Source organism: Plasmodium brasilianum, chromosome 12 (genome assembly GCF_023973825.1).
Source record: "Plasmodium brasilianum strain Bolivian I chromosome 12, whole genome shotgun sequence".
Lineage (NCBI taxonomy): Eukaryota > Apicomplexa > Aconoidasida > Haemosporida > Plasmodiidae > Plasmodium > Plasmodium brasilianum.
In genome coordinates, this window is record NC_090125.1 from 818,493 (window position 1) to 837,500 (window position 19,008).

The window sequence follows — 19,008 nt, forward strand, 5'->3', positions numbered from 1 at the left end:
AAGCGTAAGTATTACGCATATATATATATATATATATATATATATATAAAGAGAGAGAGAGAGAAATATAGATAGAGAGATATGTGCATATATCGATATATATACATACTTATACACGTAAAAATAGGTATATATATTGGTATATCTCATTTTTGTCAACATTTATTATTCTTGTTCATCTCATTCTCATTTATCACCTTCATATTCCTCTTCACCCTCCCGCCCCCTCGTCCAATTTTTTTTTTCTTTTTTTTTTTTTTTGTGTGTGTGTGTATAAACGCCAATTAATAAATAAGGAATAAATAAAAAAAAATGAATAATAATGTCCAAAATGAGAATTTTAAAGAAGACAATTATATTAAAGCGTGGATTAAGCAATCGGAAAATCCGGAGTTGTACAAAAGTTGGAATGATATAGAAGACCAGTCATATCCCAATGAACTTATAAAAGTTGTTGATTTTAATAACTTTAATAGTAATCTTATAAACACAATAATGTCTGAACATTCATCAGATATGTTAAACAAAAAAAAGAAAAGAAAAGCGTATAGTTTATTTTATAGTAACGAGTTACAGTCGGAATATAATTATAACTATTATAATGATGAAAATGGTAACTACAATAGTAACAATAATAATGATAATAATAATAATAACAACAGTTACAACAACATTTATAACAGCAGCTACAACAACAGTTACAACAGCAGTAATAACGATAATAATAGCAGTTATAATAGAAACCGTAATAAGAATCATTATAGAAACTATAATAACAATACGTATTCCTCTTGTGATGATAGCGATGTTAAATATTTTAATAAACTAGATAAGACACCAGTATGTAATATGACTGATAGACCTAAAATGCATTCTAAAGAAAAAAAATTATCAATTAAAAAAATGAAAAGAGAAAATGTATGTACAGAACATAACAATGATTTATTATGTCAGAATTTTATAAATTCATCTCCTATTTTAAAATTAAAACAATTTAATAAGCCAAATTATGGAAGTGAGAGTACGAATGAATTTTTTAATAATTATGATTTTGAAACACCAATTAAACTTTTAAGTTCAAAAAAAAAAAAATGTTATGAAGATAAAAATAAAAAGGATAATTATTCCAATGTAACAAAAGAAAATTCATCACAAGAAAATGTTTCCTCAAATAACAGTGAAACTAAACGCACAATTAATTTTTCAAATAAAACAGATGATTTCAACGATTTACATTATAATTCGGAAAATGAATACTTAACATCTTCAGATTATCTGGATGATGAAGACTCATCAAGATGTTCAAACAAAAAACAAAGCGAAGTTAATTTTTTAGGTCAAAAATTTGATTATAAGGTCGTAGGGGATGTCATAAATTATTCCAAGGATCATCCACATTTTACTATGTTGTGATGAAAAATGGATAGAGAAAAAAATAAATAAATGAAATAAAATAAAAATAAATTGAAATGAATCAAAATAAAACAAAACAAAACAAAATAAATAAGAATAATCAGAATGTATTAGAATATATCAGTATAAATCAGATTAAGTCAAAATACATCAGAATACATCAGAATACATCAGAATAAATTAGAATACATCAGAATACATCAGAATAAATTAGAATAAATCAGAATAAATCAGAATACATCAGAATACATCAGAATAAATCAGAATACATCAGAATACATCAGAATTAATCAAAATAAACCAATATATGTTAGAATAATGTATCGTAGGTTATATTAAAGTACACCATTACACAAATGAAAAAAGAGAAGACTACACATACACCTTATAGCGTGATACATCACTGTAGCCATATATCATTAACTGTTTACGAAATAATTGTTTAAAAAGTTGAAAGGTGCTATATGTTAATATATGCATTTTACAGGATGGATTTTTTTTTTTTCTTTTTTTTCATCACGTTTGAAATATATATATATATACATGTACATACGTGCATACACATGTGTATATGTAAATGTTAAAAAAATTAAATTACAATTATACATCTTAATTTATAAGGGATAATATATTTTTTTTATTCCCCCTTGTAATTTAGGATAATAATCATTTGTTACTTTCGTTCCTTTGCTACTCCACTGCTCCACTTCTCGATATCTGTATTTTTCTTTCTTTTCTCTTTTCTCTTTTTTTTTTTTTTTTTTATATATATATATATGAATTATCTTCATTTTGGTAAGAACAAACAATTTTATAAAGCATTTTTTTTCATTTTTATGTTTTCTCAAAACTGACATAACTTTATTTAATTTTATACTCTTTTTATGTGTACATTTAAACATGAAACAACCTTAAATTATTTATAATATATATATAGATAGATGGAAATATATATATATTTATATATATGTGTAAGTTATAACCATAAGGAAAGAACAATTTGCTTAACCTTCATCCTTTTCCATTTTGCGTTTTATTTTTCACAATTTGTTAGTATTTTTTCTTTTTTTCTTTTTTTTTTTTTATTTACATATAAATATTTTCTGTTTTACTTTACGCATGTGCATAGAGTGTGTGTATAAGCAACATTTGCTTTTTTGAACTCCTCTTTTGTGTACTTTTCTTTTTGCCGCATAAACTTTACGTGCGATGTAAATATGATTTTACTGTAATATTATATAACATTATAATTAGTATTATGATTAACTTTAAAACTTTTTTTTTTTTGTTTTTTCGAGTTTTAAAAATTTCACTAGTGATCTACTTTTTGAAAAAAAATATACACGAAAAAAAAAAAGATTAACATCAGATTTAATTATGTAGTTTAATTGACAATCCGCAGCTAAGCACAGTTTGCCAGCAGCTAATGGATATTAATAAACTTTTGCAAACACTGCTTATCAACTCTTACGGAAACAAAACAAATTACATAATTAAATACATTTTTCGTGCCATAATAAATTAGTTATATGGGACCTGCCATTTCAATTATACCCCATATATAACTATAACAGAATTATGAGCCCAAAATGCAATTAATAACGATTTATAAGGAAACATACACATATAAATGGACAAACGTATGTACATATTATATACATACATGCATGCATATAACTGGCTTATATGCGCATATACAAGTTGCACATATATAAATGGTCATCTATATATGTATGTGCACACATAAATACAAAAACATTTTAAGCTCTTTTAAACAATAAAATAATAAAAGTATTCTGAACAATGAAATTATATTTTTTTTTTTTTTTTTTTTTTTTTTTTTTTTTTTTTTTTTTTTTTTTTTTTTTTTTTTTTTTTTTTTTTTTTTTTTTTTTTTTTTTTTTTTTTTCTTTTTTTTCTTTTTTTTCTTTTTTTTTTTTTTTAGAAACTTGAAGTCGAGAAAGCACTTTTCCCTTTTCAAAAGGGTTATAATGTAACAAAAAAGAGCTCCCTCTCTTCTTGATGCTTAATTTTTCATTGTTATTATTATAATTATTAAATCTTGTATGCTTTAAAATATCCCCACACTTGTAGGTTCCTTTTCGTGTCCCTAATTTTTCTATTCCATCCATTTATTAAAGACTCATATTCTTTTGTTGAATATTTACTTGTGAATTCTTCTTTTTTTTGTTCCAACCTGTTAACTTCCATTTCGAGTAACTGCAACCAATAGTCACTAATATTTTTGGCTTCAACATTTTTAAAATTGCAAAATGATAATAGTTGACCATACTCCTCAGTAGTAATTAATGCATACTTTCTTTTTTTAACATATTCTTTAAATTCTTCATCCCAATTTTCTTCTTTGTCAGCACAGTAATCAGTTATTAAAAGTACCCCATTTGGTTTTAACCATAAATAGCATTTTTCAAATAACTTCTTTTTATCTTCTACAGATAAATGCAAAATAGAATCTCTGCTATATATCATATCGAAGTGGTTTAAAGGAAATTCTTTCTTTAATATATCAATAGCTTCAAATTCGATTTTAGGCTTTTCTTTGTTCCTTGTCCTAGCTATTGAAACCAAATTTTCACAAATGTCCACTCCATAAACATATGACCCGTATTTGTTATTTATGTATTTACATCCTCCTCCCAATCCCGATCCGATGTCTAAAAAACAAATGAGAAAAAAAAAATTGCTCAAAGAGATAGAAAAAACGAAGAGCAAAAAATATACATGTGCGCATTCATACATACGTACATACATACATGCGTACATACATACATACGTACATACATATATACATGCGTACATACATATATACATGCGTACATACATATATACATGCGTACATACATATATACATACGTACATACATACATACGTACATACATACATACGTACATACATACATACGTACATACATACATACGTACATACATACATACGTACATACATACATACGTACATACATACATACGTACATACATACATACGTACATACATACATACGTACATACATATATGGTGAAATATTTCCATTGCGTTCGTACCCAAAACTTTCGAATTTTCATCTAAGTGTATGTCGCTCAAAATTTTGGTTGTTGCAGATATACCCCCCGAGGAAATATAATCTCTATAATGACCAGAAAGCAGTGAAATTATAAAAGAATGTTAATACGTTAAATTATAAATATAAACATGGTGCGTAACAAAAAAAACAAAGGGGGGAAAAGTAAAAACAAAATATATTGTATTTATTTTTTCTTATTTTTTCTTATTTTTTCTTTTTTTTTTTTTTTTTGCTACTCTCCAAATATAAATTCGTAGGATTTTATTCCTATAAAAAAGAAAAAAAAGAACAATTTATGTTGTACATTAAATTAAACTCTTTCTTCTTATGTTTACGCGTATACACAAATGGATAAGTATACATATGTGTTCATATATCTATGTATACCCATATACATGTGCGTATATACGCGATTTATTTACCTTCATCCGAGTACTGATTATTCTCGAGGTATTTTTTATCTACAGGTTGGTTATTCATTTTAATAAGAAAAAAGTAAATTGAAAAAAAAAAAAAAAAAAAAAAAAATTATTTACGTAATACGTTGACAGAATAAAAATACGAAATAGATTATAAGGCAAAATGTATTACAAAATGATAGATTTAAAAGGATAACTGTGACTACATAAAAAAAATAAAATAAAATATTGTTATATTCCTGTAAATATGGGAAAACATATGTTTGTTTGTTAGTTTGTATATGTTTATTTATTTATTCTTTTTTTCTATGAACCTAAAACAGTTATTTAAAATCCGATGTAGTTACAATTATATTTTAAAATGTGCATATGATAACTTTTCATTTAATATATACTTTTTACTCTTGCAGAATTATTTTTCTAAATATATATAATTTTTTTGGAAAAGAAAATAAAAAAACGAAAACGCTTTTATAGTACTAGAAGTAGTAGTATTAATACATAAACATTTTTTTTTTATTATTACTTTTTTTTTTCTGATGAGCAGAATAACACATTTTGATCAGATTAAATTAATATGTTCGTTAAATGCAAAGTGTAATATATAAAAAAAGCCTTACATATTATTAGATAGGTGAGCTATTTTAAATAATACAATATTAAAATTAATTTATAGAAGTTCCTTACTCCCAAACATGTGTGAATGCATACAAACATAAAAGTATAAACTTGCATATAGAGTGAAATACTTATTAATTTGTATTATTTGCACACCCAAGTTTTTGCGTTAAAACGTGGCATACACATTTGTATACATATATATATATATATATATATATATATATATATATATATAAACTTACATGATCACATAGCACATAGCATCTTGTACATAGTGACAGTCATTTCATCATTACTAGGCTCATATAATACACCAGGTTTCTAATCGCTCTAACTCTGTTTTTTAGCCTATACCTTGCATTAACAGGAAGCTACACAAAATTTTATAGAATAAGAAGGGGGTAAAAAAGAGATTGAGAGTTTTTAAAAAGATCTAAATTTTTACTTCAAATCATATTATGGCGCACTTATATCTATATATATATAATATGAGTAGATATAAAAAAAAAAAAAAAAAAAAAAAAAAAAAAAAATTCTTATTTTATATTCATTCCTCCCAGAGAAGGATGCTTTTTTTTTTTTTTTTTTTTACAAAATAGCTCTTCTTAAATATGGCAATAATAAAAAGGAAAAGAATTAGTTTTTTTTATAAGTGTGAAACCTTTTATCTGTTAAGGTCAATTCCGTTTTGATATATAACACTGTTTCAATATATTTAAACGTTTTAGGACTACTGTAATATATCCCAAATTTTTTTTTTGTACGTCTTTTAAAATTTAAGAAGTGTAAACATGTTAAAATAAGTTGAAAGGGGAGAAGCTATATATTAGCGACTTAAGCATATTCCATACATAACATACGTAAACAGTGTATGTGGTGCATGTATATTTATATATATGTGGTATGTACTTTTGTGTGTTATTTATTTACATATACAAAATTCCGTATATATATACATACTTCATAATATATATATAATCGCATGCTTTATTTTTGTTGCTAATAATATACTGAAAAAAAGGGAAGGGTGTCTTTACACAAAGCAAAATAATTATTTTATGTAAAATAAATATATATGAAAGACTTCTCCCATATTTTTTTATTTTTTATATTTTTAATAGCGATCATCTTTTAAAAACAAGCAAACTTGGTTAATTTTATGGAAAGGAAAAAAAATTAAATAATTTTCAAAAAAGTCTTTCACTCGTATGCATATAAACATAATATTATGTACATACAAAAATGTACAATATTTGATCGTTGAATATTAAGCATTTCATGAAGATGTAAAATCATCTTAGCAACCTTAACTCATTTTTTATTTTCTGTACCATATTACTGAAGCTTATCGAGTCTTATTGATTCTGCTTATGCTTTTGTTTTTTATTTTATTTTTTTAATTCTTTATTGTTTTTTTTTTTTATTTATAATTTTTTTTTTTAATTCTTTATTTTTTTTTTTTTCTGTTTTTTCCTTTTGCATATTTTTTTTTTTTTTTCAATGTTATATACCTCACGTTTTATGTAACATATATTCTCCTTTTTCAAAAACAAAACAAAACAAAATAAAATAATTTTTGTCATAAAAAGGAGAATTCATTTTTTTACGTAAAAAATTCATAAATATATAGAAGCCAAATGTAACATATTTATATCCCCTTTTTATTTTACTAAATATTAACGACATTTTTAAAATTCTATTAAAATAGAATCAACTACTTATTGTTTTAATCAAAATTGACAAGGGGAAAAGAAGTATACCATCATATACATTTTTCTATGAATATTCAAAAAAAAAAAATTGGTAATTATTTTTTCATTCGAACAAGTAAAAAATATCAAAAAAAAAAAAAAAAAATTTCATATAGAAAATACAAAATAATTAAAAATAAAAAGAGTTCAGTTCAATACTGACAAAAGAATTGCCAATAGAAAGAAAAATCCACAAAAAAAGCATTAAAGAAGGAAAAAAAAAATACTTAAGAAAAAAAAAAAAAAAAAGTATCATAGGGAATACGCGATTAATCAGTATATTTATATATAAATCCATTTAATGCTTAAAAGAGGATATATAACCGAATTATAACTATTCTTAGCATCTCAATATTTTTGCTTAGTAAACAATTTATTGTATATGAGAAGGAAAACATATTAATATATAAATATGAGAAAAGAAACAGCAAGGGTACTTATATTTGTTTACATGTACGGAAGGAATGTAATATTATAATGATTCCTTCATGAGTGCATTTTTATTCTTTTTTCTAAAAAGGCAAAAAATACAAAAAAGAAAAAAGGTACATATGTATGTATATATATATATATATATATGCGTATATGTATGTATATGTACATATGGAACATATGCATATAAAAAATGCAAGGAAAATTAAACAAAAGCCTTTTTTGTAAAGAAGCAAGTAATACTCAAGAACAAGGAAATGAAAATGTATATGTACATACAAGCATAAGTGGAGGAGGAAATAATGTACTATTTCATCGTGCCGCTGATGAAAAGTGCGTAAATTTTGAGAATCATTTTAAACAAACACAATACAATTTTTCATCCCTTTCAAATAATAGAAAAAATTTAAATGAAGCTTTTTTAAAAACTGTATATTCCAATAGCTTCTGCGATTTAAACAAAGTCCGTGGTTACGGAAAAAATAATTTGAACCAACTTAATATAGAATACTATAACGACACGAACTATAACAGTAGTAATAATAACAGTAGTAATAATAACAGTAGTAATAATAAAAGCAGTAATAATAAAAGCAGTAATAATAAAAGCAGTAATAATAAAAGCAGTAATAATAAAAGCAGTAATAATAAAAGCAGTAATAATAACAGTAGTTATAATAACAGTAGTTATAATGGTAGTACATATGCGGAGGAAACAAATTTTCCGTTTAAAAATTCGTGTGTCTTTAATTCAAATAGTAACAAGTGCTATGACACACATTGTGATATGATATTTCCTGAAAATAAGGAGATAGCGAAAAATTATTTAATTAACGAGAGTAATAATATAAATAATAAGCTTCTACAAAATGGAAGTAAAAGTTGTGACCATGTTATTCTTTTTAATAATGACATTTTTGATGTTAATATAAAAAATGATTGTACAAAAGAAAGAAGATATATAAAGCAAAGCAGTGTAATTCGTAATGAACCTAATAATAACTTCACTTCACGCAATGATAATATTATACCCCGTGGTGTTGATATAATACCATATAATAGTAGTATTACGTCATATGATAGTACCATAATACCGTATAATGATAATACTATTCCATATGATGGTAATATAAAACCGTATAATGATAATACTGTTCCATATGATGGTAATATAACACCGTATAATAATAATACTATTCCATATGATGGTAATATAACACCGTATAATGATAATACTGTTCCATATGATGGTAATATAACACCGTATAATAATAATACTATTCCATATGATGGTAATATAACACCGTATAATAATAATACAACTTCATTTTATGGTGATATAATACCGTATAATAATAATATTATGATCAATTGTGGTAATATTATACCTTATAGTAATAATTTTATGGCTACTGGTAGCAATGTAATACCGTATAATTATAATATTACTTCATATAATAGTAATATTATGCCATATAGTTATAATATAATGGCCAGTGATGGTAATGTTATACACAGTAAAGATAATATTGTACCCCGCAATAACGACCCTGTTAATGCCAGTGAAATATGTCATATAGACGAAAAAAACGTAATAAATGATCTCACGAACATGTTTAATGTTCATGATGTGAATAATGATTATGATAATGATTATGATAATGATTACAATAATGATTACAATAATGATTACAATAATGATGGCAATAATGATGGCAATAATGATGACAATAATGATGGCAATAATGATGGCAATAATGATGGTGATAACAATGACGATAACAATGGCGATAACAATGGCGATAACAATGGCGATAACAATGGCGATAATGATAACAGAAGTAGTTACAACGTTTACGAGAAAGGCAGTAACGAATTTAACAAAAACAGTTTAATAGATAACATCCAAAATAAATTAGAAAAAGCTAACCTACTTAATTATGTGGATAATACAAATGTTAATGACAGTATACAGTGTACTGATGTAAATAATTATAATGATTTAACAAAATACAACAATATGTACAGTTATAACAGTGCTGCTACTTGTTCAAGTTATGATACGTACATATACCCCAATTATAGTATCAATAGAAGTGAAAAAAATGGCATGAATAATTTCAATAGTGGAAATAATATTAATATGAACAAAGTACATTTTAATAATAGTTCCAATCATAATCATAGCTACAACAATCTCTTTGATGTGAAGGGTACTTGTGATTATGAGTTTTATATGAACACAAACCCGTCTTCTATTCTTCAACAGAATTATATCCATATGGATAAAAGTTATACAAATGATAATGATTACAATCTTCATAGCAATTATTTCGAAAATAATGAAAATAATAATTCTCTTGACAAATATGAACAGGTAGACGGAAAGGGGTTTAACCTAAATAATGGTGATATCACAAATTGTAGTAATGATTTAAATTATTTAATTAATAAAAAACAAGTAATATCAGAATATAGCGAATTATGTAAAAAGAACAATGAAAGTTTACAGAATGAACAACACCATCCTGCCTTTATAGAAAAAAATTTATTAAATAATAATGTTTTTCCAGAAAAGAATAGGATGTATAATAATGAAACCTTTGTACAAAATAATTATATGAACGGAACTGGTAGTAATACGTATGAAAATTTTAACATAATGAATTATAATATATCAAATTATAACACCCATATCAACATTAATCCTATTAGCAGTAATAGCACTTCTTGTTGTAGCAACGTTGATGATAACCAAGTAGTATTACCAAATAAAACAAAAATAGATGTTTCCAAATTCGAAAGAAAAAATCAGCAAGTGCATAATTTTTCAGATATTCTATTGAACCAAGAGGAGACAAGCATAATAAATAATCCACAATTCATAAATATGCATGCGCATGTAAGTGATCCACTTCTGACAAATGACAATACAAAAAATGGATCATTTGAAAATTTGGTTGATGATGAAAAGGGCAATTATAAATACATGGTGAACTTAAATTATTTACCAAACGATAGTAACTGCATGGGCGATTTAGGAAATCACGGGAGCGTAAAATATATGAACAATTCAGAATTCTTGCACCCTAGTGGCATGAACTCCTGTGGTGTAGCACCTAGCTCGATAAGTAGTAACAGTTGTGAAGGTAGTGGTAGCAGTGGTGATAATTACGATGTTGGTTGTAATAGCGGTAGTAGTGGTAGTAGTGGTAGCGGTAATAGCAAGAGTAGCAGTAGTAGTGATAATTTCCCTAATTGCGGTACGGATGCGCAAGGGGAAAATGGACAGAGCGCAAAAGTGCTAACGAAAAATGAAAGGGGAAAGGGAATGAGGAGGTGTAATATAATGGGTGCGCCTTATAGAGGATATGCGACGAATAATGAGAATGTAGTAAATTTTTATAGTTCTGATAAGTTGTATAATAATATCCAGAATGGAAAGTATAGTAGTAACTCTTTTGAACTTAGTTTATTAGAAAATTGCAATGATATTAATAATAAATTTGATGATAATATTTATGAGAAAAAAATAATGTATAGTTTTTACTTGCAATCATTGTTATCTAACCTAAAGAAGTGTTATAATAATGATATTTCCATTTTAAAAAATAATGAAAAAAATATAAGTGCAAAGGGTGAGAGAAGTGATCAATTAATATTATACAACCTAGAAAATAAGCAAAAGACAATTTTAAATAAATTTCCAAAAATAAATAATTATTTTTCGTATTTAAATTATTATATAGGTTCCTTGCGTATATTATATAAAAAGTTATTATGTAATAGAAACTTGATATTAATATTAGTTAATGAAATATTTTCTAGGCAAAATGTTAAGGATGAAAAAAGAGGTATATACAATTCTTCATCTGTTCATCAAAGACATACATATGTAAGGGAATTGTTATCTGTTCTTTTACCACAACCACCTGCATATCCACCATTAGAAATATGGTTATTCATGAGTAGAAAAAATGCAGCTCAATTACATAAAATTCATTTAACTATATATATTATGTATCAGAAAATTATTTACAATTTTTCTAATATTTTGTTACAAATAAATAATGATATGTTGAAAAATTCCAATAAGAGCAAGTTCTACAAAAGAAGTGGGACAGATTCTTTAAATGACTATGTTTATGATAATAAAGAGGAACACTTAAACCATTTTGCAAGGAACTATAAAACTGGCACCATGTTTAGTAAAAATAATGAATACATTTCCGAAAAAATTTTGCTCAAAAAAAAGAAGCATGATGATTCTCCGTTTGTTTATGATAACGCACTACTCCTGTCATCAGCAAGGAGTAGGAGGGGGGGTGTACGGGATTACCATCATTACAGCAGTGATGGTGGTGGTAATAGTAGTAACTTTAACAACATCAATTATAGCAGCAATAGTAGTAACGGTAGTAGTAGCATGATACGGAAGAGGTGCTTATTTGAAATCAACAGAAAAATAGAAAATATAATGAAGTCAATTAATGATATAACTGATATGATAAATATGTCAAAAGGGGTAATAAATTCCTCTGACTATTATCAGGGAAGTGGTAATAATACAACAGCTAAAAGTAGTTCATTTGAGTCAGTGGATCGTCATGATGGTACTAATGATAGCAATAATTGGGCTGAGTCAACAAACGGAGAATTTCGTGAAAATGAGAATGATGTTTCTAAGAGGGGGGAAAATATCGAGCATGGTGAGATGTATATGCGTAATGGGGTGTGCAGTTTTAAGGACACGAATAAACTAGCGAGTGTCCAAACAATGGATCCATTAAAAAATGTAGTAATAACGAAACACACTTGTCGTCTGAACGAAAAACAGTGGGATGAGGATATAATCAATAATCAAATTGTTGCTTATGATGATATAAAAAATAGTTATAAATCATGTGTTGAAAATATGTCTTGTTATAAGTTGGATATAAATAATAACCCACTTTGTGAAGAGAATCCGCAAAAGTTGTTGGAAAAAATAAAATACGAATTGAGAGAAGTGTATAACGAAATATGCAATTTAAATAAATATGATCAATTCATATTAACAGAAAATAATAAAAAATTAAATAATTTTTTAGGGTTAGTAAAATCAAAAAATGATGAAAATACTACTATATCTGATATTGAGGTAAAACTTGACAATACATCTTATATTAATGATTTGGCATTCAGCGGAACGATCAATTATAATAACCCAGCTATAGATACATACAGCAGTGATTACTACTACCAAGTTTTAAATAACAAGACTAAAAAAAGGGGTAATAATAATAAACAAAATAAATTGATAAATGAGATGAAAAAGGGAAGCATTTTCTCAAACGACCCCTCGAAAGATCAGGGCGATAACGATGAAATAGACCATATAGACCATATAGGTCATATAGACCGTATAGACCATATCGATCGTAGGTATCATAACTATGATCCAAGTGATATAGACCACATCGATCAAAACAATCATAGTAGTGATCATTACTATGATGATGATATGGGATACAATTTAAATTACACGGATGACGTTTTTAAAAAACTTATCTATATGTCCAAAAATTTCTACTGTAACTTAACCGAGTATGAAAATTATGCCCTTCATTCGTATAATAAAAATACTACTAGGTTTGGAAATTTAAATAAGCTTAAAAATGCTATATGTTTGAATGAAGAGTTATATTACGATAATCAGTTATTAATACCAAAAACTAATGCACTTGATGAGGAAGGGGAGATTGTTAACAATTATATAAATATTAATAACAAAGAAGAGTCAGGTAAGGAAGAAGCATGTTATTCGAATGGTCATCTGGACATCATCTACAGTAATAGAGACCTTGAAAATGGTAATAATAATACTATAGATAAATGCAATGAGAATTTGTTAACTTATCCCCCTACCAGTACCCCTAATCAACAGCAAAGATTCGCCAGTAATTTTGTCAATAATTTTGCCAACAATTCGGTCAGTAATTTTGCCAATAATTTTGCCAACAATTCGGTCAGTAATTTAGATAATAATTTTTCCAACAATTCGTCCAATAATTTAGATAATAATTTTTCCAACAATTCGTCCAATAATTTAGATAATAATTTTTCCAACAATTCGTCCAATAATTTAGATAATAATTTTTCCAACAATTTCGCTGACAGTTTAAGAAGCAAAAATGATTACACTGATTTAAGTTTAAATAACGCAAGTTTTAACAACTCGCATAAACAGTTCATTTCAGAGCAGCGAAACATTTTAAAGGTACATAATGAATCTTTGTTACCACAGGCAGCAAATGAAAAAAATTGTTACATTTTAAATGAGAATGTTGTTCTTTCCCGTGATAATAAAGACATGCAGAAAAATGAGAATTTGGAACATAGGAAAGATGATAATTCTTTCGATTTTAGCACAAATGGTGTGGGTGTGGATTTGTGTAGAAGCGACAACCATAGTAGTAGGGGAAACTATAGCATCAGTGGTAACTACCTCATCAATGATACAAATAGTACTAATCTGAACGGCAATATTGGCGATTACCATATTATGCAGAGAAGGAATGTTGTCAACTTAAATGACAGTGGAAGATATGTTGTAGATAGCAATTTAAGTAATAGCAATAATTATTATTTTAATCCTAGCAATGAGCCTACGAATTGTTATATAGGAAAAGCATATAATGAATCAGCAGGAATGGTTGTACATCACAAGCATGCAACTCCTTATCGTGGAAAGGATGATAAAAGTCTAAGTTATGACAACCTCTTTTTAAATTCTAATAATGCTGATTGTACAGGAATAGGTGATAGTAGCAACATTGGAATTAACATTAACAGTACTGTAAACAGTAGTAGTAGTAGTAGTAGTAGTAGTGGTGGAAAAGATAACTGCATTCCTCTGTACAAAATGAGGGAAAATATGAGCAGTGAAAGTGGAGCATGTGATGTAAGTAATCAGTCTATTGCAAACAATTTTGCAAATAAGGAAAACACATATAACTATAACAGAATGATAATGCATAAGATGTTACATAATACTCATGGAGAACTGGGGACAGATATAGACAGGAATAACTACCATGGTGCATTAAATATACAAAGGAATGATAATTCATATGTAGATACAAGACATGAAGAAGTTGATGGAGATATACATTTTAACAACAGTAACAACTATTTACTGAAAGAAATTGATACAACTGATAATATTGAACTTAATTTGGAGAATCAATATAATATTTATATGCCTGATCCAAATGATAATTCAACTACAGCATATGTGAATCATAGCAATATGTTAAATAATGATGAAATAAAATGCGAAATAAATGAATCGTCATCACATCATCAGTACAATTTAAATTTAAATGGTCATTTACCAAATTGCGGTTTGAACAGATATAACATGACCAACAGTGCTTTGTTAAATCAAGAAAACTTTATGAATAACTCCTTTATGAATGATGTCTTAACAGTTAATGATCAGCATAAAAACTGTTTAATGGAGAGTGAAAACTTGTGTAGTATCAATAATGAGATGCTAAATGATGTCCATATTAACAGTGGTTTAAGAGGGAATAACACTATATATGAAGACTCGCAAAGGTATGATACCATCAGTTGCGCAAAAATAAGTGGAAATATAGGTGGTAATATAAGTAGCAATATATGCGGCAATATAAGCGGCAATATAAGCGGCAATATAAGCGGCAATATAAGTGGCAATAAAGGGGGCAATATAAGTGGCAATATAAGTGGCAATATAAGTGGCAATATAGGGGGCAATATAAGTGGCAATATAAGTGGCAATATAGGGGGCAAGATAACCGGAAATATAAGTGGCAATATAGGGGGCAAGATAACCGGAAATATAAATGACAATAAGGATAGTAATGGTAATAGTGGCAAAAGTAGCCAAAGTGGCAATAGTTATGACCGTGGTAATGATGATAATGGAATCATTAAGAACAAGATTACGAATAGTGCTACAAATAGCATCACGAATGACATATCGTTAAGAAGCCACGACGACATTATAAAATCAAATGTAAACTGTTACAGCACGACAAATACTCCGCCGAATCTGCTATATTACAGAAGCGCAAAGAATGACCTTCAGAACGACTTGTTCAGCAATGAAATAATAACGAAAAATACATCAATTATTAGTGATGATGTACTTGATAATAATATAATAATTAATAGTTCCAATTTCAATGGTAATGATGAATCACAAATGAACAGGCTAAATGATGGTGCACTATATATTTGTACAAATACGAGTAGAGGGCCCATGGAGAAGAGTCGCAAGTATGAATTGTTCGAGGAAGAAAATAACCCCTTACTCACGATTAGCAGTAGAACTGATGGTAGAGGTAACGGTAGAAGTAGCGGTAGCGGTAGCAATAGAAGTAGAAATATAGGTATCCATAACAATAATGCTAATGTTGATGTGAATCATATTGGTAGTGATGGAAGTGGTAACAGCAAATGCAATAACAAGGGGGACGATATTCCCGGAAGGGGTATCAAAAAAGGAAAGGACAACTGCAACTTAGGGGAAGACGAAGATGATAATAATAGTAGTAAGGAATATCACCTTTCAAAAAATTGTACTCTAAACAGTTTAGAAAATAATTCTGTGTATACTCATGAAAATACACCCTCCCCTAAATTGAGGGTAAGGGGTGATAAAAAATCAAGGTGCTTAAAAAACGTGTCAGGGAGTAAAAATATAGGAAATGAAAAAAAGAATATATCTAACGATATGAATAAAGCAAAATTAAAAAAAATGTTAGAAATTACTGATAAATTAATTAAGAAAAAATATAGAGGAATATCTTATGACCCTACAAGAAATGGATGGTCTACATTTGTATATAAAAATGGGGTTAGGTATAAAAAATTTTTCTCATCATTTAAATATGGAAACTTGTTAGCTAAAAAGAAATCAATTGAATGGAGATTAAAGAATTTAAGCCCAGATTCACATGCATATATTTTTTCCTTAAAAGCAAAAGAAGAATTTAATGCTATTTTAAATGACGATTATGATAATTTGAATAATAACAGTAAAATAAAGTTAGAAAGAGGAGCAGTATCAGCATCATCAGCAAGTGATACAGATGGTAATACTAATAGAGATATTTTTTATGTCAATGCATTTTTAAATCTTTTTAATAATGGTGAGCAAGAAAATAAAAATAAGAAAAAAATTAAAAATAAAAATACATTAGATGTTTGCTGTAAAATGAAAAAACAGAAAAGTAGTAGTAATAATCAAACAGATGTTAATGTAGCGAAAAAAAATAAAAACAAAACGAATAATAAAAGCAAGAAAGCCATTTTTACAAATGATAAAAATGTTGAACATAATCAAATTAATGAAAGTGATGGCTACCCTGTTATAAACGATGTTGGTTATCTAAACGTTGACAGGGATTTAGGAAGTGTTAGTTCTACGGAAAACTATTGCAAGGACCAATTGAACTACGAGAAGGGTAGCATTACAAGGGAGAACATTAGTATTAACATTCCTGTTTTAAAGGATACTAATTTGAATATTTCAGACAAACAAAGAAGGAAAACAAAAAATGGAAGCAGATTAAAATGTAGGAAAAAATATACGAAAGAAAGTAGTAATATATCTTCTTCCCCAAATAATAATTGCAATAATGAATTTTATGATGTTAATACAGTTCAGGTAGAAAAACCGCTGAACGATGATATTAGTCCTAGAAAGGACAAGTGTGTAGTGGGAAATGTAGACGAAAGTGGCTCAGTTAATCTTATGAGTAGCAGTTATTTGAACGAAGGAAAAAAGAACAGTCAAGAGGATGACATACTTATGAATAAAACTTATTGCTCAGCGATGTTGAACGGGGAAGAGGAAAATTCTAAAGGAGCTAGTTGGACTGAGAGTAATGTAAGTAAAAGCGAGGAAAGTAGAAGTAGAAGCACTGGTTGTGATAAGTGCAGTAGCGGTGTTAGGAGAAACAGCCACAGTAATAACCAGGTGTGTAAAAATGCTTATAAGAAAAAAAAAAAGAATGATGAGGAAAATTGCGAAAAATGCGATAAAGTGAAAGTGGACAACACCAATACGAATATGATACCAACATCATCTTCATCATCGTTGTTATGTGATCCTCGATGTAATATCAATTTAAATGAATTAAGTGTAAATGAAACTTACAGCACCATTTCTGAGGGTAGTAATAGTAGAAAGAGAAAGAGGAAAGTTACAAAGAAGGAAAAAGATGTAGTGAAGGTGAATGAACTGTTCAACAAACTACATGAATTGTATGATTGGGAAGAAACAAATGACAACGTTAATGCCAACGATTTATGTATACAGGAGTTGGGAGAGAAACTTAACTTAAGAGATTCTTTTAAGGAAACCTACCCACTTGATAATGACGAGCGTACAAAATTGAAATGTATCCTCAGCAATAACGAAAATGTAAATGCAAATAACAACATTACTGACAATTGCATAATGGAAATTGTTCACTCAACTGAACAAAGTAAGCAGAGAAGCAATGAGGAATATCAATGCTATGGCAGAATGCCAGATGAATACATTACCTTGAATTATAATGAGAAGGAAGCTATATGCTTAAAGGGAAATAACTTAACGAGTGAACATGTCATATGGAATGATGACGAAAAAGTTGGTAGATGTGAAGAAGAAGAAGAAGAAGAAGAGGAGGAAATTGAAGGAAAGGAGGATATAGATATGCAGGAAGTAGAAGATGGTGAGCACAATCCTTCCTTCTCGCTTCATAATAACAGTGATATCAGGAGCCCACGACATGGAAGAAGTGTTCATCTCTCAGATAGATTGAATCATGAGAAAAAAAATGTATTTACAAAAAATAAACACATTAATGACGAAAATTATTTTCATTACAGAGATACCATATTAAAATACATGAACGAATGCACATGTACTAAGGAAGAGGAGAAGAGCCTGTTCATGCAGTTTCTGAAATTTAACACAGAATGGGTTCTGCTCGATTTGGAAGGTCTAGAGGAGGTGTATCACGATTACTTCAGAAACAAAATTGAAGCGTTTTATAAAGCGTACCTATTGAAAGTGAAAGCTAGTAGCAGTAGTTGGAGTGGTGGTGACAATGGAAGTAATAGTAGTGGAAGTAGTAGTAGAAGCAGTAGTAGAAGCAGTAGTAGAAGCAGTAGTAGAAGAAGTAGTAGAAGAAGTAGCAGAAGTAGAAGTAGAAGCAGCAATGGAAGCCGCTTAAGTCGCGTAAGAAGAAGGAAAAACGAAAATGTCAAA

General features: G+C 27.7%; 3 protein-coding genes across 3 annotated transcripts in view; 2 read left to right on the plus strand and 1 right to left on the minus strand.

Annotated features, from left to right (window-relative positions):
- Window positions 1–312: 312 nt before the first annotated feature.
- On the plus strand, window positions 313–1,413 carry MKS88_004157 (uncharacterized protein; the record flags this gene model as incomplete). The annotated part of the gene is made up of 1 exon (XM_067217310.1): window positions 313–1,413. One exon carries the CDS (start codon window positions 313–315, stop codon window positions 1,411–1,413), a length of 1,101 nt encoding a protein of 366 aa, XP_067071751.1.
- A 2,055-nt stretch (window positions 1,414–3,468) lies between these two features.
- Window positions 3,469–4,972, minus strand: MKS88_004158 (uncharacterized protein; the record flags this gene model as incomplete). Its single annotated transcript, XM_067217311.1, has 4 exons — window positions 3,469–4,088; window positions 4,473–4,555; window positions 4,729–4,759; window positions 4,915–4,972. The coding sequence occupies 4 exons, from the start codon at window positions 4,970–4,972 to the stop codon at window positions 3,469–3,471; spliced, it is 792 nt and encodes a 263-aa protein (XP_067071752.1).
- Window positions 4,973–7,908: 2,936 nt separating this feature from the next.
- Window positions 7,909–19,008, plus strand: part of MKS88_004159 (AP2 domain transcription factor) — a gene marked incomplete at both ends in the record, with an annotated part of 13,578 nt that continues 2,478 nt past the window's right edge. The window contains one exon of the mRNA XM_067217312.1: window positions 7,909–19,008. This exon is cut by the window's right edge and continues 2,478 nt beyond it. Within this exon, the coding sequence (XP_067071753.1) occupies window positions 7,909–19,008 (11,100 nt within the window).